General features: G+C 45.0%; 1 protein-coding gene across 1 annotated transcript in view; it reads right to left on the reverse strand.

The window, feature by feature from the left end:
• Positions 1–2011: 2011 nt before the first annotated feature.
• Positions 2012–20720, reverse strand: part of bloc1s1 (biogenesis of lysosomal organelles complex 1 subunit 1) — a 58796-nt gene continuing 40087 nt past the window's right edge. Inside the window, exons 3-4 of the mRNA XM_033015546.1 lie at positions 13011–13143; positions 2012–2441 (exon numbers count right to left, since the gene is read on the reverse strand). Of these exons, the coding sequence (XP_032871437.1) occupies positions 2334–2441; positions 13011–13143 (241 nt within the window). The 3' untranslated portion in view covers positions 2012–2333. The remainder of the gene's footprint in view (positions 2442–13010; positions 13144–20720) is intronic.

Consider the following 20720-nt stretch of genomic DNA (forward strand, 5'->3'; position numbering starts at 1 on the left):
ACTGAGTTGGATGATCAGCCATGATCATATTGAATGACGGTGCAGGCTCGAAGGGCCGAATGGCCTACTCCTGCACCTATTTTCTATGTTTCTATGAAGTTACTGACCTCTTAAAGGCTTCCAAGGGCATCATCCCTTGTGTATTGGGACCCGGGTCCCATCATCACTAGTGCAACTGGTACATGTTGGCCAGAAGGGCCTGTTTCCACATCGTATCACTCTACGACTCTATCCAAGGTGCTAATCTTCATAGACACAGAAAGCTGGAGTAACTCAGCGGGACAGGCAGCATCTCTGGAGAGAAGGAATGGGTGACGTTTCGGGTCGACACCCTTCTTCGGAAGGAAAAGTAACTGAAGTATAGGACAAGCTGGTAAATGTGGACATCCACCACAAGTGCCTCTCAGGAAGAATTATCATCTTCATTGATTGGTCTGGCAAGGAAAGTGCTAGCGTGACTGACAGCGCAAAGATATAGGAACAACTACGACTTACTGGCAACTGCCATCATTCCACTGATACATTGCGGCAATGAGAAGCAACAAAGCCCGGTATTTGACAAAGAATTGCAAAAAAACACTACAGGGCAACACATGATGCTAAATGCTTGGCCAAGGATGGGGCTTGTAAAGTACCAATTAAACGGCGCGACTCTTGTCAGCAGCGGCCTCTGCAGTCCGTCTGTCTTTTTATTGTTTTCTGTCTTGTTCTATGTAGTTTTTATTGTTTTTTTTGTCGGGGTATGTGTGTGTGGGGGTGGGGTGGGGTGGGGGAACTTTAGGGTCTTTCCCCTGCATGGGAGACCCGACTTTTTCTTTGTCGGGTCTCCGTTGTCGTTGGGGCTGCAACGTGGAGCGGCCTCCAACAGGAATGACCTGGGGCTCCAGTCACGGAGATGCGGATCTACTCACCATCACGGAGCTGGCCGAGTCCGGAGCGGGTGGAGCTGTGGTGGAGCGTTGCTGTGACCCGACACCCGAGGTTCGGAAGCTCCTACCGCAGGTCTGTGGACAGTAATACTGGGAGCCCGCGGGTCCCTGGTGGGAGACCGCTTTTCGGGGCTTCCGCAACGGCGACTTCTCCTGCCCGAGTTGCGGGGTTGAAGATTACCTGGAGCGGGGCCTTACATCACCTTCCCGCGCGGCTTGGAATGGCCGTGGGACTTTGTGAGCGCCCGCCGGGGCTCCAACACCAAGAGCCCGCCGGGGCTCCAACACCAAGAGCCGGTGCGTGGCCTTGCATCACCCGGCGTGGCTTTAATGGCTGCGGGACATTTAACATCGCCCGCTGGGGGCTTTGACTCTGTCTTTGACTCTGACATGGGGGGGAGAGGGGAGTGCAGGGGAGAGATATGTTTAAGTTTTGCCTTCCATCACAGTGAGGAGGACTCACTGTGATGGATGTTTATGTGAATTGAATTGTGTTGGTGTGTGTCTTGGTTCTTTTTTTGTATGGCTGCAGAAACCAAATTTCGTTTGAACCTCATGTGAGGTTCAAATGATAATAAAAGGTATTGTATTGTATTGTATTGTATTGTAAACTGTAATAACCATATAACAATTACAGCACGGAAACAGGCCATCTCGGCCCTACAAGTCCGTGCCGAACAACTTTTTTCCCTTAGTCCCATCATTTCATTAGGGTAGCATTCCACTGAGTGTTTCTGTCACTAATATTCAGATTATGTGTTTGCTTTAAAACAAACTGCTGCTCGGTTTCAGGTGAAGGGGAATAGATTGAATAGGAATCTGAGCGGCAACCTTTTCACACCAAGGGTGGTGGGTGTATGGAACAAGCTGCCGGAGGAGGTAGTTGAGGCTGGGACTATCCCAACGTTTAAGAAACAGTTAGACAGGTACATGGATAGGACAAGTTTGGAGGGATATGGACCGAACACAGGCAGGTGGGACTAGTGTAGATGGGGCATGTTGGCTGGTGTGGGCAAGTTGGGCCTGTTTTCACACTATGACTCTAACATCCTGAGACAGCACAAATTATTTTAGCAGAGAAATATGAAATAGGCCCGCAGGTATTTATTGAAGATTTTTAACATGGACATATTATATTTTCTGGACTATTACATTCCAGGAAAGCAGATGCATGGAGTCCTGCTGATGTGCATTCATTTTTACATTATTGTAGCAGACAACCAGCACAGTGGGAGGGATATATTATAGTTCTCGTCTTCATTTGAATGAGGAAGGGCATTCCAGGCTTATTGCATTCAACCTGTAGGAAACCTCCATTTGCAGAGCTTGTTTTAATAGTGGCAGCTTTATCTTCCGAAGGGGATTTGCTTTCTTCCTCACAAAATGGCTGCATTTCGATTCGCATCACGTTGCAGGTTGTAGCTGCCCTTTATACACGTACTCGAGGGCAGTGGCGATTGTCCTCATGTCCATCTCAATGCTTCTTGCCCAGTTCTCCACATCACCAATTTCCTGAGGAGAAAACAAAGTTTCCAGTAGGATGAATGTGTGAGCGCTGTTCACGGCAGTTTGTTAACCTACCATCCTTTATCCTTAGAGTCACAGAGTGATACAGCGTGGAAACAGGCCCTTCGGCCCAACTTGCCCACACTGGCCAACATGTCCCATCTACACTTGTCCCTCCTGCTTGCGTTTGGTCCATATCCTTCCAAACCTGTCCTATCCATGTACCTGTCTAACTGTTTCTTAAACGTTGGGATAGTCCCAGCCTCAACTACCTCCTCCAGCAGCTTGTTCCATACACCCACTACCCTTTGTGTGAAAATGTTACCCCTCAGATTCCTATTAAATCTTTTCCCCTTCACCTTGAACCTATGTCCTCTGGTCCTCGATTCCCCTACTCTGAGCAAGAGACTCTGTGCATCTACCCGATCTATTCCTTTCATGATTTTATAGACACAAGGATATATAGATCCCCCCCCCCATCTTCTCCTCCACTGTTCCCGCTCACCTATATCCCTCCAGCGTTACATTTCACTACTCTTCTCTCCTTACAGTGCCCTCCATAATGTTTGGGACAAAGACCCATCATTTATTTAGTTGCCTCTGTACTCCACAATTTGAGATTTGTAATAGAAAAAACTCACATGTGGTTAAAGTGCACATTGTCAGATTTTAATAAAGGCCATTTTATTACATTTTGGTTTCACCATGTAGAAATTACAGCAGTGTTTATACATAGTCCCCCCCATTTCAGGGCACCATAATGTTTGGGACACATGGCTTCACAGGCTGAGTTTCTCCAGCACTTTGTTTATTGCTCAAGATTCCAGCACCTGCAGTTCCTTGTGTCTACAGTCATATCTTGATGGGATTTATAATCAGCTGCCATCTACAGTGCTGCTATAAATACATTTTCATGTCGGCAGTTTTTGCCTACTGTCCAGTCTTGCCAACCTTCCAAATAGAAAGCTTTGTCAATTGCATTATGCTGTTTTTCCCCCCCCCCCCCCCCAAGGTTATGCAATTAAAAATTGATTTCTTCCAGATTGAAGCATGGTATTGACCATATCTGGGCTGTTTCACATCACTCGTTAGATTTCAAAGTGCACTTTGTGTCACGGGACAAACTTGTGACCTTCCTGCCATGCCTGCATCGGGGATGTCATTGCCTGTACATCACTCCTTTTGCAGGAGCTTGCTCTACGCTGTCTCAGGTAGCTCCCGGATGGGCAGTTGCGGGACAACATGGTCTGCTTCCTGCAGCCCCAAGCTGGGAGGCCAGCAGGGAAGTGAGGTACGGCGCCAACCCCATTAAACACAGGCCACCCACCGCCTTCAATATCCACCCACAGATCCACAACATCACTACAGCCTCTGCTCCGTCACCCACACTGTGAAGTCGCCATTCTTGCTTTCTCCCTCACTCACCTCTCAAGCACTGACCCGTCCACTACCTCCCCCATACCCGATCGCTTCCTTCTCACTCCCTGCCATCAAAGATGTAACGTGCCTATCCCACTCCAGCGGCCACTGCCTGCACTGACACGATGACCCCCTCAGTGCTTCCGCAGAGAGCCATTAAGTGTCTGATCCAAGAGTCTCTCTCCAACCAGGGCTCAAGAGACGAGGACCTGGCACCATTCTCAATGTGAGAATATACAACTCCCATATTATTGTGATTGATAAGTCAGCCGTCCAAACTAGCTTACTCTTAGATGCGGAACTCGCTGCTTCAATCATTTACCCACTTGAAAGTCAATTGCAAGTCTACAAAATGCTTTCTCCTTTTCTAGAACCCAAATAATCTTGCATCTCCAATCCCCACTGCCTCAAGTTTGTGACCACTCCAAATGAGGGGAGGGATCAGGGAGTTCTCCGGGAACCCGGCCCAATGACCGGTGGGACTGGGAACGCACACAAAGGCTCGTCGGACGGTGGAACATGGTGGGAGCTGGAGACTTTTGGGGGGGGGGACCGGGATAATGCCTCCAACGCCTTTAGGTCGTCTGCAGGAGGTGCCCCCGGGACACAAAGATGGCTGGGCAAGGAGAGAGGGATGTCGGTTCACGGGAACTACCCCAGTACATCGAGCGCGCGGACAGGCCGGACTTTGGACTTTGAATAACGGCGCCAATAATGGGGGCGCCTGCATGTGCGATATATCACACATACAACGCGAATCTCACTGCGCAGAAGCATGTGTGACAAATAAAGAACCTTTGAACCACCATTGAGTAGTTTCTAACTCCATCAACACAATAGCCCATCCTGGCTCTAGCTTCCCGACTCCGGCTTTAACTAAGGTCAGATACTGGGAGACAGGGCAGGTGCGATAGCTGGCCAAATAGTCCCCGGGGGGGCAGGCCAGTTTTTCAAAGCTTTTAAAAAAGCCTAAGTGCCTGCATTTATGCAAGGCTTCTATTTTTGCCCAGAGACGATGCAATGGTGAATCAATCGAAACCTCAACAAGACCACAGTTGAACTGAACAATAACAGCAAATAGTTGCTGGCTCCATGCAAGCAAATCGTACCATGGAGAGGTGAGCTTGACTGAGCTAGTGTCGAGTAAATCTACTGGCTAGGGTGTGCTATGTCGCAGAGCCTTGTGCGATGATAGGACAATGAAATTCTTGCTTTGCTTCAGCACACAGAACATAGTAGGCATTTACTACAAAACAGATCAGTGTGTCCATATACCGTAATATAAATATATACACGCATGAATAAATAAAATGATAAAGTGCAAATAACAGATAATTGGTTATTGATAATCAAAGTTTTGTCCGAGCCAGGTTTAATACAGGTTTTCACACAGAGAGTGGTGAATCTGTGGAACTCTCTGCCACAGAAGGTAGTTGAGGCCACAGTTCGTTGGCTATATTTAAGAGGGAGTTAGATGTGGCCCTTGTGGCTAAAGGGATCAGGGGGTATGGAGAGAAGGCAGGAACAGGATACTGAGTTGGATGATCAGCCATGATCATATTGAATGGCGGTGCAGGCTCGAAGGGCCGAATGGCCTACTCCTGCACCTAATTTCTATGTTTCTATGTGTAATAGCCTGATGGCTGTGGGGAAGTAGCTATTCCTGAACCTGGTTGTTGCAGTCTTCAGGCTCCTGTACCTTCTACCTGAAAGCAGCAGGGAGATGAGTGTGTGGCCAGGATGTTGTGGGTCTTTGATGCTGCCGCCAGCCTTTTTGAGGCAGCGACTGCGAGTCAGGTGTGGATTTGACAATGACCGCTGTCCGCAGAAGACTTCATGAACAGAAATACAGAGGCTACACTGCAAGATGCAAACCACTGGTTAGCCGCAAAAATGGGATGGCCGGGTTACAGTTTACCAAGAAGTACTTAAAACAGTGTTCCTTGGCCTTCCAGTCCCCTTGGGCTATTGTGTGCACAAATCTGTCTGCTCTGTTGACATAACTAACAAGGAGATGTTGGACAAACTTGGATTATTTTCTCTGGATGCAAGAGTTTGAGGAGAGACCTGATAGAAGTATGTAAAATGATGAGAGGCAGAGATGGGGTTGACAGTCAGAACATTTTTTTCTCCCCAGGATGGAAATATCAAAGGCTGGAGGGCATATATTTAAGGTTGGAGGGGGAATGTTCACAGGAGATGTGCAGGGCAAGCTCTTTGTTTACACAGAGTGGTGGGCGCGTGCAGCCCCTTATCAGGGGTGGTGGTGGAGGCAGATACGTTTGTGGCATGCAAGAGCTTTTAGATAGGCACATGGATATGCAGGAAATGGAGGGATATGGATCATGCACAAGCAGAGGTGATTAGTTTCTTGGCATCATGTTCGGCACCAACTTCATGAGCAAAAGGGTTTGATGTTTATCTTTCTGACACACTGCCGGACTAGAAGGGTCGAGATGGCCTGTTTCCGTGCTGTAATTGTTATATGGTTATACAGTCATAGAGTGATACAGCGCGGAAACAGGCCCTTCGGCCCAACTTGCCCACACCAGCCAACATGTCCCAGCTACACTAGTCCCACCTGCCCGTGTTTGGTCCATATACCACCAAACCTGTCCTTTCCATGTACCTGCCTAACTGTTTCTTAACCGTCTCAACGTCTCCCTATAGCTCAGACCCCCTAGTCCTGGCAACATCCTCGTAAATAATGACTCCCAATAATGAAACTTAGTAATAGATCACAGCTTGTGCAAGGACTGTAATATTGTTTCAGGAAAGGGGGGGGGGGGGGTGGGGGGAAAGGCTCTGGTTTCAGTCACCTTACTATTCACATCCCATGGGGCAGAATTGGCTTTTGGAAAAACTGTTGGATGAATAAAAATTGAGGATTTTAGAATAATTGCAGATGTGTAAAGCACAATTGTTTTGTCTTATTGTATCACTTACACATTACATCATTTTGACAAAATGACAATGGTTTCCCGGTGTCCCTGGACAAGCATTCCCCCATCAGAGCCTTGTCTTTTTTCAACCAGTCAAACAAGATGGCTACAATCTACTGATTTGTCAGGATCACAGTATTATTGATTTCCTTCCACAAGCCAGCAGATGGTGCTGAGTCCTGCATTAATTTAGCAGCGGTAATGTAAATGGTTTTAACCTTCCCCTGTCTAGTTCTCTGCCCTTCTCCAAAACAGCCACGATTGACCCATGGTACACAAAAATGCTGGAGAAACTCAGCGGGTGCTGCAGCACCTTCGATTTTCCAGCATCTGCAGTTCTTTCTTAATACGATTGACCCATGCTTGGTTACAGTTTAGGAGCGCCTGACAACTCCTTGGTCCCTACGATTTGAAGATTAACCATCAGCACTCTGCTGAGAGCAAAAATCCTGGATCATATTCAAAAGACAACTTAAAAGAAGGTTTTTTTAAAACATTTAGTTACTCAAGAGTTTTTCAACTGAGGAATAAAACTGGGAGGCACAGTGGTGCAGCGTTAGAGACCCGGGTTCCATTCTGACCTCGGGTGCTGTCTGTGTGGAGTTTGCACATTCTCCCTGTGACCGCGTGGGTTTCCTCCGGTTTCCCCCAAACATCCCAAAAGACATGAGGATTTGTAGATTATTATTATTTTTTTAAATAATCTTTTTATTAGAGGCAGGTACATATATTAAAAACATTTCATGTATATCATTCCTACATTACTAATATTATCGATTGATATTAACTCTGCTTCTAGTTTTTTTTTTACTATAGATATAAAATAAGAAAGAGAAATTAAAAAAAAAGGAAAAATCATGATAAAGAAGAATTGAATAATTTAGTAAAAATACAACATTGGAGATAAGTTCGTAAATTATAAAGTATAACTTTTCATCTAATTCTTAATTCGAGTTTCAGTCAGGTTCCCGTGCCGAACCAGTCTGCCCCTTCAAGTACTCAATGAATGGAGACCATATTCTGATAAAAAGTTCTTGTTTGTCCATTAAGACAAGTCTGATTCTTTCCAAATGTAAGGTCTCCGACATTCCTGAGGTCTCTACGGAGAGCTAACGTCTCACAGCCGCTGCTGCTGTCCTTCTATCGATGTGCCGTGGAAAGTATCCTCACCTACGGAATCCTGGTGTGGTTTGCCAGCTGTACTGTGGCTGAGAGGAGGGCGCTGCAGGGAATTATAAAAACTGCGCAGCGCATTACAAACGCTAACCTGCCCTCCTTGGATGACATATACAAGGCCCGATGCTTGCGCAGGGCCATAAATATCAAGAAGGACACATCCCACCCTGCCAACCACCTTTTTACTCTGCTACCCTCGGGGAGGCGACTCAGGACTCTGCAGGCTCGCACCGGTAGACTAAAACATAGTTTCTACCCATGTGCTGTAAAAGAGCTTAACTCCAATAGTGAACACTGGGAAGCAAGAAGTAACTTCGAGGAATACCGCTAAATTCTTTTAAACTTTTAAAAAAATGTATCTATTATTTTACTATTAACTGTACATATGTGTATTGGTTGTTGTGTTGTATTTCTTTTAACGGAGGAGAAGCAAATGGAATTTCGTTGCTCAGTTTTGTGCAATGACAATAAACATATTCTATTTCCACAATCCACATTTTAATTGTGGGGGTTATAGGACCTTTCCAAAATTTGAATATTAATTTTTTCCCAGTTATTATACTATAGGATTTGTAGATTATATGGTCTTTGTAAATTGCCCCTGGTGTATAGTGGGTGGATGCAAATGTGGGATAACATAGAACTAGTGTGAACGGATAATCGATGGCCGGGGTGGACTCAGTGGGCCTGTTTCCTTGCTCGAAACTAAACAACAAAAAAGAAATCACCAAATATCTACAAAAACACGGAACCTGTTAAATGTTGAGCATTATAAAATAAGCAAGAACTATTATCCCACTTAGAATCAGGAGGAGTTTTCCTATTTTAAGTGTAGTGTAAAAATACCTCTGAATCATGAAACAGTTAATGTGATTTATGTTCTTGTCTTTTCTCTAAAACCAGAGAGCTAATTTATCATTCTCAATATGTGCTTTCTACGTGTATTCTTTAACAGATGGTTTACAAGTGCAGAAAATGGTCAATAGTTTACAAAAAACAAAATCATTCACACTAAAAGGGACTTCCTATAGGATGTCATTACCAACATTGGGCAGCAGTAGAGTTGCTGCCTTACAGCGCTTGCAGCGCCAGAGACCCGGTTCGGTTCCGACTACGGGCGCTGTCTGGACGGAGTTTGTACTTTCTCCCCGTGACCCGCGTGGGTTTTCTCCGGGTGCTTCGGTTTCCTCCCACAATCCAAAGACGTGCAGGTTTGTTGGTTAATTGGCTTGGAAGAAGTTTAAATTGTCCCTAGGATAGTGTTATGCCGCTGTCCCACTTAGGAAACCTGAACAGAAACCTCTGGAGACTTTGCGCCCCACCCAAGGTTTCCGTGCGGTTCCTGGAGGTTTTTGTCAGTCTCCCTACCTGCTTCCACTACCTGCAACCTACAGGAACCACCTGCAACCTCCGGGAACCGCACGGAAACCTTGGGTGGGGCGCAAAGTCTCCAGAGGTTTCCGTTCAGGTTTCCTAAGTGGGACAGGGGCATTAGTGTGCGGGGATCACTGGTCGGCGCGGACTCGGTGGGCCAAAGGGCCTGTTTCCGCGCTGTATCTCTAAACTAAACTAAACATTGTGAATGCAAGTTCTGGCACATAATGGGTAAATGAAGCCACATCATCCTGCACACTCTCGCTGATTAAATCAGTACGAGTGGCAGAGTGGAATCTTATGGATCTGATCATTCAAGGAGACCAGGTTGGAAAGATGTAGATTCCAAAGTAAATATAAGTACCTCAATATATTGAGATCCATCTTTCCATTAAAAACCACCCCTTGTGAAATGTGATTATTGAGCAGGAACTGAACAGCTTCAAAACTTCGACATTAAAGATAAAGGGCTGTTTATCCAGTTGCTTTGAGCAGCAGCTGGGAAGCTGAAAATAATGAAGCATCTATAGTTAGCCTGGACTCTAGTGAGATCGATCCCTTGATACCCACAGGTGTGGGCTCTTGATCAGAGGCAAACTGCATACTTGTTTGGTCCCATTTCAGTAGACCATTTGGTGAGAGAAATTTGAATAATTTTGGAAAATGAGGAAAGTGCTCAAGTGATCTTCAAACATCGGGTTTAAATGCATCATCAGATAACTTTCATAAAGTACCAACATTAAAATAACTATTTTCCCACTCTAATCCGATGCCACATGCAAGTATGAGCAGCATTTAAAAAAATACTGAGATGACGCTTTGCAAGTCATTTCACTAAAAATCTACCTGAAGATGGGAAGGAGAATTCGAATAAGAATTCTTTTATTAACTCAAGAAATAGAGTTACCTGGCATGTGTGACTACCATCTAGTAATACCATCACAATACAACCCGGAATTAAAAGAGTAATTGTGCCACCCAGTAAAAAATGCAACCCACCACGGACAAAGCATTCAAAGTTGCTGACAAGCTATTTATGGAAATTCAAGGCACTGACAAAGGACAACAGTGTGATAGTCATTAACCTGGAGTAATTAAGTGATCATGTTGCTGCAGACTAAAAGCAGCAACAGTGTCTCTGACAGCTGTTGGAAAGATATAGCGCCTCATTACTTCAAGGTTTAACGTTTCTTTACTGACTGTAGTGTGAGTGAAGTTGGCAACATGCCAGAAATCAGATCCACCTAGTTTCCTGTTCCCACCATTAAAAGACAATTGTGTAAATTCAGCCAACTTCCACCCCCCACTGTCCCACACAACACCCCCACCAAGGAATATGACAAGAACATAAACAATTTGCACGTTCAGTTGTGGTACTCTAGGTACATAGCATGTCCACACAGAGATGTCACTAACACCTTCCAGCCAGAGCATTTGTAATCTTTAGAGAAGTGTTAGCGCTTGGACGAGTGTGGCCACTGAGCCAAGTTCGAGTGTGAAAGAATTTCAAAATAAATCCACCGACTGGATTTGGTAAAACGCTAAACACACGAGGTGTGATACAAATGCAAGCTTGTTCTGTCACAGGTCCCACCGTTAACAATTTTCCTTAAGATCCGGGATCACTGGCTAAATTTGGGCTCTTAAGAAATTACAATTATTTTCTGGTTGGGAAAAGAAATCCCCCCTAGCTATTTGAAGTTGAATTTGATCGAAAATTGTCATTTTAAATGGGGAACGGTTGATCCTATTTGCAATTCAATCCAGATAAATGTGAGGTAATGAACTTTGGAGGTGAAATTCATATAGAATAAATGGCAGAGACCATGGGAGCATTGATGTTCAGAGAACACTTGGGGTGCAAGTCCGTAGCTCGCTGAAGGTGGTGACACAGGTGGTTAGGGTCGTGAAGAAGGCATTTGATATGCTTGCTTTCATAGGCAGAAGCATTGAGGAGAAGAGTGGGACATTGCGTCACAGCTGTACAAAACGTTAGTTAGCCCGAACTTGGAGTATTGTGCACAGTTCTGATCATCACACTACAGGAAAGACGTGGGAGCAATAAAGAGGCCCCAACCACGGGTGAACAGAGGAAGAGGACTGAACTTTGTTGCCTTCCCTCACAGTGGGAAACGTTGATTCCGCTGTGGGGGGATGTTTTTATGTTTAATGTTAAATTCTATAGTGTTGTGTTTATCTTATTTGTGTGCTGCAATGGTAACTCAAATTTCACTGCACCAATTGGTGTATGTGACAATAAATGTCCTTTGTCCTTTTGAGATGTTGCCTGGAATGAAAGCAGGTAGTTAGAAGGAGAGGTTGAATAGGCTGGGATTGATTATTCTCTTTGAAATGTGTCAGGTCGAGAGGTGACCTTACAGAGATATATAAAGTTATGAGGGGCATAAATAGGATACACTAGACTAAATGGGTCCCAGCATCACACGGGAGGGCTGGTCCCCCAACGCAATATTCCACCTCTCCACCAATTCCAATATTGGTGGCTAGTGGGGGGGGGGGGGGGGGGGGGGGGGGGGCTTTGTGGAGCGCTAGTATGGGTGTTGTGGGCTGAAGGGACTGGTTTCAGGAGGGGCTAGTATGGACATTGTGGGCCGAATGGATTCTTGGTCATGGCGGCTCAGTCACTCAAGCCGGTTGTGCTGGCAGCTCACTCACTCACGGCTGGTGGGCTGGCAGTTGACTCACGGCTATTCCTTGAAATTCCATTTCAAGTAGGGTGCAAGGCCGCCAAATTCAAGTGCAGTTTCATACCATTTCAAGCAGGGTGCAAGGCCACTAAAGACAGCAAGTCGTGACCTCTCCCTCCTCCATCTTGCAGAGACTGAGCCACGCCCACACTTCTGGGTTTTATAGTCCCTCCCACCAGCAGGGGCGTGGCCTTCATGGCGTGATTGACAGGAGAGAGAATCTCAACATTTTTTAAACACTACTAACTCGATGGGAAAAATCTTCTTGTCCTGCACAGCGGAGGGGGACTCTGAGTAAGATGGCCAAAAATCACAGCCGTAAGTGGCAGCGTTTTTTTCTAAAATCAATATACAGAACACCAGGAAGTGGTCAAGATCAGACATTTAGTAATATATAGATAGTCGGTCCTTTTTCTCCAGGGTAGGGGAGTCCAGAAAAAGGTAGATGCATAGATTTACAGTGAGATGGAGAATTTTAAAGGGTACGTTTTTCCGCACAAAGGGTGGTGAATATCTGGAACAAATTGCCAGAGGTGGTGGTGGTGGCAGATGCAGTTACAATGTTTAAAGTCATTTGGACAGGTACTTAGATAGGCATGGAGTGATGGGGGCCTAACGCAGGTAAGTGGGATAGGCAGCACAGGTGGGCCGAGAAGGCCTTTGTCCGTGCAATAAGATTTAATGATTTATATTTTTGTCTCTCGTCAGCTCTAATAACTCAGATGACAAAGACAAAAAGTATTTTACAAGATGTTAGTTTTAAAGTGTGTTTAAACCAGCAATCAAAAAAATTAAAATTAACGTGTGCTACAACAGTTGAGTTTTTAGTTTATTGTCCCGTGTACCGAGGTACAGTGAAAAGCTTTTGTTGCGTGCTGATCAGTCAGTGGAAAGACAATACATGATTACAATCGATTTTTCACCAGACTTCAGGTTCTTTCACTGTTCCAACTTACCTTCAGCGCCTGGTTGAAGTTGTCCACCATACCGAGCCACTGCTGTGTCTGTTTGGCAAATTGAGCTGCCTGGATCTGCAGAGTTTTTACCTCGTTATCCAGTTTGCGTTGATTCACGTAGGCCTGGGCCACTCTGAAAGGGAGACGGCAAAACATCAGTCACAAATAACCGGTTATTCGTAGAACCAAGTTCCTGGTCCGAGTACACTAACGCAATTATCAAAAAAGCTCATCAGCGCCTCTACTTCCTGAGAAGATTACGGAGAGTCGGATTGTCAAGGAAGACTCTCTCTAACTTCTACAGGTGCACAGTCGAGAGCATGCTGACCGACCGGTTGCATCGTGGCTTGGTTCGGAAATTTGAGCGCCCTGGAGAGGAAAAGACTACAAAAAGTAGTAAACACTGCCCAGTCCATCATCGGCTCTGACCTTCCTTCCATCGAGGGGATTTATCGCAGTCGCTGCCTCAAAAAGGCTGGCAGTATCATCAAAGACCCACACCATCCTGGCCACACACTCATCTCCCTGCTACCTTCAGGTAGAAGGTACAGGAGCCTGAAGACTGCAACAACCAGGTTCAGGAATAGCTACTTCCCCTCAGCCATCAGGCTATTAAACCTGGCTCGGACAAAACTCTGATTATTAGCAACCACTTTCTGTTATTTGCACTACCAGTTTATTTATTCATGTGTGCATATATTTATATCATGGTATATGGACACATTTATCTGTTTTGTAGTAAATGCCTACTATTTTCTGTGTGCTTAAGCAAAGCAAGAATTTCATTGTCCTATACAGGGACACATGACAATAAACTCACTTGAACTTGAACCAAGTCAATGAAATAATACAATTTAAACCACAATTAGAATAAAATTGTTCATATGTACTTATCTTTCATGTTGAATCGATTAGTTAATCTAAATAAAGTACAACATATTTGCTCTGAGGTATACGCTGACTGAATCATTTGGAATCTTCACAGCAACTTCATCCAGAGCCACTTCCTATCAAGGCTTCTATATTCTCCTGAAAGTCACATGGCAGCCTGGCTTGATGTGTAATTTTGTCTTCAACATCACTGGGCCACTATCCAGCAAGTCCCTCCCTGACAATATCACAGGCGGCACTAACAGAGAGGGATTGTAGTGACTCTTCTTGTTCTTGCGTATTGCATGCACAGCCTAAAGTTGTAGGACAACTTGTTCTATTTGATCTTATTTGATTGTGCACGCCGGGTTGATTGCATTCGTCGAAACAGGGCGGACTACGTGAAGGTTGCAATCTTCCACCCCGTAGTGACTCAGGATGAAAGGTCACTGCAACCATTGTCTGAGGGCAATTATAGGCAGAAAATAAATGCAATCCCTCCCAATGTAATACAGCACTCAATAAACAGCTACAAGAAAGTAAACTGTTCCAGTTTATGGAAACACACCCCAAACTCAGATGAATCCTTACCCAAAGAGGTCACAATCCCCCATCTCCGTTCCATTCTAACATAATGGATTCATTCCAGCCATTCGTTTACATGTATTTTCAAAGGCACTACTGGCCTTAAACATACAGGGCCATAATAAATATTTAAAAGCAGAAACCCTGACTTTAAATGAGTTTGCTTGACTTTGCAACTCTACAATGGGGAGACTTAATCCCTTTTATGGATTCGGCACCACTGCCAACATCAGAGTAAAGGCTGTAAACATGAAAGGATGGCATTTCTGCTGCGTGAGAAGCAAAGAACCCTTCAAGATGTGGTACGTGCCTGCTCTCTCACAAGCACGAGCACCTCTGGCATTGGTTGCTGTTGCTGCTGGCACAATGCACTGTCTTGTCAGGTTATCAATGGCTAACCACGCTACCTCTCCATATAGGGTGAACAGGACGGTTTTCACATCACAAACAGAAAATGGAGGTTAAGACTGCGCCTGCAAGGAGGGAGAGATAGATCAGCTATGGTTGAATGGCAGAGTAGACTTGATGGGCCGAATGGCATTCTGCTCCTATCACTTATGATCACCACAATAACATCCAAACAACAAATCAGCATTTTTAACAGCCATGCACAATAAGAAACAGTTAAATGTTATTCTGATTAACAGCCTTAAACTGTGGCACAGATACAGTTATGCAGATTATACTTCTTGTCTGTGACATCTCCGCCCACAGAGTCAAATTGCTTGCCCAAACTCAGTGCCAAGGCTCCTGCATGTGGAATGATCAGTGCACAGGGAATTGTGCCACGGCATGAGTCAGTCTTTTCAGGATAGAAGGCAAGAAATCAAGGAGAAGAAGCGAGCCCTTTCCTGGCAAAGCATTTATACTGGCAGATACAATTCCCAGTCTCACACATGGTATACATTTTTCAATCTCCCCAAAAGCATTCTGTACTTGCTGACCAACATTCTGCATTTAATCTTCAAGCAAATTCTGTAAAGGAGTAAACACAGAGATAGACACAGAGTGCTGGAGTAACTCAGCGGGTCAGGCAGCATCTCTGGAGAACATGGATAGGTGACGTTTCACAGAGTGCTGGAGTAACTCAGCGGGTCAGGCATCATCTGTGGAGAACATGGATAGGTGACGTTTCACAGAGTGCTGGAGTAACTCAGCAGGTCAGGCAGCATCTCTGGAGAACATGGATAGGTGACATTTCACAGAGTGCTGGAGTAACTCAGCGGGTCAGGCAGCATCTGTGGAGAATATGGATAGGTGACGTTTCACAGAGTGCTGGAGTAACTCAGCGGGTCAGGCAGCATCTGTGGAGAACATGGATAGGTGACGTTTCACAGAGTGCTGGAGTAACTCAGCACTCTGTGAAACGTCACCTATCCATGTTCTCCAATGATGCTGCCTGACCCGCTGAGTTACTCCAGCATTTTGTGTCCTTTTGTGTAAACCAGCATCTGCAGTTCCTTTTTATTACATTCTTTACAGGAATACTTGTGTTTTCTCATTTGAAACATTTTCCCCTCCTTTTTGAGTACCACGCAGTGCCACACACCCGCCACCTCCTCTACCACCCCCCTCGCATCCTCTTCTCCCGGCCATCTCTTACATTTAAAGGCGATGTGCGGGGCAGGTTTTTTTACAGAGGATGGTGGGTGCCTGGAATACGCTGCTGGGGGTGGTGATGGAGGCAGATACGACAGTGGTGTTTAAGAGGCTTTTAGATAGGCACATGAATATGCAGGGAATGGAGGGATATGGATCAGGTACAGGCAGATGAGATTAATTCGCCTCAGAAGGCAGTGGAGGCCAATTCTCTGGATGCTTTCAAAAGAGAGTTAGATATATCTCTTAAAGATAGCAGAGTCAGGGGATATGGGGAGAAGGCAGGAACGGGTTACTGATTGTGGCTGATCAGCCATGATCACATTGAATGACAGTGCTGGCTCGAAGGGGCGAATGGCCTACTCCTGCACCTATTGTCTATTGTCTATTATATTTCAGGAAGCAGACAGAAAAAGTTCATTTTGGATTGTTTGCATTTTATTGAAATGCAAAATAATTTGAATGCAAGTGAAAATCGCCAAACTGTCAGTTATTTCCCAATGCACTGTTATCGAAGCCCTGAAGCGGTGGCATCTACCCTGGTCAGATCAGCAGGCAGTTCTACCATGGGACATGATTAGTTCAGTGCCAGAGGCAGCCATTTCTTAGTAATATCAGCTTTTGAACTCGATGGGAGTGTATTCAGACAGCCATGGAGAAGCTGGAAGGCATATGGACTGACACAAGGGTGCTTTATATTTTAATCACAATTATCAAAAAGCTTTCAGACATTCACCAGACTCAATACTTGATATGCAATCAAACAAGGTTTGGTGAACCTGCATCATTAAAATCTAATATTCAACCACATGGCCCCTGTACAAAAATTCCCAATAAATTTCCTAAAGGATAAAACAGCCGAGGAAATAGTGCACATAATCTCATCAACTCGTAATCTGCAACAACAGAAAAAGGCTGCAAAGCCCAGGGATAAAGAGCATTTGTCCAAGTGCTGACAGAGCTCAGGGAAGGACACTGACCAGCATTCTGAGGAGATCACTGCTGGAGTAACTCAGCGGGTCAGGCAGCATCTCTGGATAGAAGGAATGGGTGATGCTTCGGGTCGAGACCCTTCTTCAGACCGCAGTCTAACTTCGGTTTAAACCAACATCTGCAGTTCCTTCCTACAGATTTTGTCTGAAGTTCCAATCATCCTGGTTTATATAAAATAGTTTATCTGATCAAGAGGTTAGTAAGGCAAGATTAAGATCAATTTCCCTCCTGGAATAAATAAAGTTCTATCGAATCCTATCGTATTATTGCTTCCTGATTCCAGTCACCTTAATTTCTTTATAGCGGGGACAATTCAAGTGGAGAGTGGAAATCCTAAATTACCAACACAGATATCCAAAAGGTAAATTTGCCAAAAAAAATTACTGACCAGTTCAAAACTACAGTGCCCTCCACAATGTTTGGGACAAAGACCCATCATTTATTTATTTGCCTCTACTCCACAATTTGAGATTTGTAATAGAAAAAAATCACATATGGTTAAAGTGCACATTGTCAGATTTTAATAAAGGGTATTTTTATACATTTTGGTTTCACCGTGTAGAAATTACAGCTGTGTTTATACATAGTCCCCCTCATTTCAGGGCACCATAATGTTTGGGACACATGGCTTCACAGGCATTTGTAATTGCTCAGGTGTGTTTAATTGCCTCCTTAATGCAGGTATAAGAGAGCTCTCAGCACCTAGTCAATCACCTGATCTGAATCCCAATTGAGCATGCCTTTTATATGCTGAAGAGAAAACTGAGGCGGACTAGCCCCCAAAACAAGCATAATAATATTAAAAACAACCACTGTTGCAACAAAGTGCTGTACATGACTAATCATGGACAAAAAATTATTACAAGACAATAAAAACATTAAAAAAAGAGAGTAAAAACAATAAAAAACATTAAAAACACTAAAACAGGAGCAAAGTCTCATGCAGGGTCAAAAGCCAAGGAATAGAAAAGGGTTTTAAGACTGGTTTTGAAGATGGACAGTGAGGGGGCCTGTCTGATGTGCAACGGCAGAGTGTTCCATAATGTCGGAGCAGCAACAGAGAAGGCTCTATCCCCTCTGAGCTTCCGCTTAGACCTCAGTACCTCCAGGAGCAGCTGATCAGCTGACCTGAGGCACCGGGCAGGAGCGTACGGATGAAGCAGCTCAGAGAGGTAAGGCGGGGCGAGACCTTTGTAATAGAAAAAAATCACATGTGGTTAAAGTGCACATTGCAAGTGCACATAAGCTGAAGATGACTCCAATACAGGCCTGGCAGAGCATCACCAGAGAAGACACCCAGCAACTGGTGATGTCCATGAATCACAGACTTCAAGCAGTCGTTGCATGCAAAGGATATGCAACAAAATGCTAAACATGACTACTTTCATTTACATGACATTGCTGTGTCCCAAACATTATGGTGCCCTGAAATGGGGGGGGGGGGGGGGGGGGGGGGGCTATGTATAAACACTGCTGTAATTTCTACATGGTGAAACCGAAATGTATAAAAATGGCCTTTATTAAAACTGACAATGTGCACTTTAACCACATGTGATTTTTTTCTATTACAAGTCTGAAATTGTGGAGTACAGAGGCAAATAAATAAATGATGGGTCTTTGTCCCAAACATTATGGAGGGCACTGTACGTGTACCCAGTAAATAAGAAACTGGCCGAAGGTATAAAACATTGGGGAAAAGTGGAGAAATAAGTTGTGTAGGAAGGAACTGCAGATGCTGGTTTACAACGAAGTAGACACAAAAAGCTGGAGTAACTCAGTGGAACTGACAGCATCTCGGCACCCATTCCTTCTCTCCAGAGATGCTGCCTGATCCGCTGAGTTACTCCAGCTTTTTGTGGCTATCTTTCTGTAGAAATTAGTCTTTGGGTTGCTAGAACAGAACATATAGAAGAGCGCAGGCCACTCCATTATGCTGTCAATTTAACTTTTGACTCCAGTTACAGTGAAAACAAAGATCAGAATGATGGCCAACAGCCTAGCACTCATTTAGCAATAAAGACCAAAAGCAAATTTTGACCTGTGGCATTCGCTGGTGAGTTTATGTCAGGCTCATTGAATATTTGAACCATGACTGTGACTGTATACATATGCATCAATTACTTAATGTGTTGGAAGGTGCTGCAGATGCTGGTTTAAACCGTAGACACAAAGTGCTGGAGTAACTCAGCGGGACAGGCAGCGTCTCTGGAGAGAAGGAATAGGTGACGTTTCAGGCCAAGACCCTTTTCAAACTGAGAGTCAGGGGAAAGGGAAACGAGAGATATAGACGATGATGTGGAGAGATATAGAACAAATGAATATAAGATGATAAAGGAAACAAGCCATTGTTAGCTGTTTGCTAGATGAGAACGAGAAGCTGGTGTAACTTGGGTGGGGAGGGATGGAGAGAGGAAATGCAGGGGTTACTTGGGGTTAGAGAAATCAATATTCATACCCCTGGGTTGTAATCCCTGCATTCCCTCTCTCCCAGGCGGTGCCTTTATCTGGAAATAACATGCATGTATAAATATTGACAACAGGATTTGGCATTTATCTGACTTTCAGCTTTTCTGTTTGCACAAAAAGGAGTTATCATAAGATAATTGATTCTGAGAAATTGGAGGCCAGTTTGTGAAGGGGAGAGAGTTGAATTCCGCTCCTGATTTGAAAGCAAAGGTTGTCGCTCCATACAGAATTCAGGAACAGAAACATCTTTCTAAACTCCCTCTTATATGTTTAGGAAGGAAATGCAGATGCTGGTTGAAACTGAAGATAGACACAAAATGCTGGAGTAACTCAGCGGGACAGGCAGCATCTGTGGAGAACATGGATAGGTGACGTTTCACAGAGTGCTGGAGTAACTCAGCGGGTCAGGCAGCATCCGTGGAGAACATGGATAGGTGACGTTTCACAGAGTGCTGAAGTAACTCAGCGGGTCAGGCAGCATCCGTGGAGAACATGGATAGGTGACGTTTCACAGAGTGCTGGAGTAACTCAGCGGGTCAGGCAGCATCCGTGGAGAACATGGATAGGTGACGTTTCACAGAGTGCTGGAGTAACTCAGCGGGTCAGGCAACATCTGTGGAGAACATGGATAGGTGACGTTTCACAGAGTGCTGGAGTAACTCAGCGGGTCAGGCAGCATCTGTGGAGATCATGGATAGTTGACGTTTCACAGAGTGCTGGAGTAACTCAGCGGGTCAGGCAGCATCTGTGGAGAACATGGATAGGTGACGTTTCACAGAGTGCTGGAGTAACTCAGCGGGTCAGGCAGCATCTGTGGAGAACATGGATAGGTGACGTTTCACAGAGTGCTGGAGTAACTCAGCGGGTCAGGCAGCATCTGTGGAGAACATGGATAGGTGACGTTTCACAGAGTGCTGGAGTAACTCAGCGGGTCAGGCAGCATCTGTGGAGAACATGGATAGGTGACGTTTCACAGAGTGCTGGAGTAACTCAGCGGGTCAGGCAGCATCTGTGGAGAACATGGATAGGTGACGTTTCACAGAGTGCTGGAGTAACTCAGCGGGTCAGGCAGCATCTGTGGAGAACATGGATAGGTGACGTTTCACACAGTGCTGGAGTAACTGGAGTCTGAAGAAGGGTTTCAGCCCGAAACGTTGCCTATTTCCTTCGCTCCATAGATGCTGCTGCACCTGCTGA

The sequence above is a fragment of the Amblyraja radiata genome, chromosome 46, assembly GCF_010909765.2.
Source record: "Amblyraja radiata isolate CabotCenter1 chromosome 46, sAmbRad1.1.pri, whole genome shotgun sequence".
Classification (NCBI taxonomy): Eukaryota; Metazoa; Chordata; class Chondrichthyes; order Rajiformes; family Rajidae; genus Amblyraja; species Amblyraja radiata.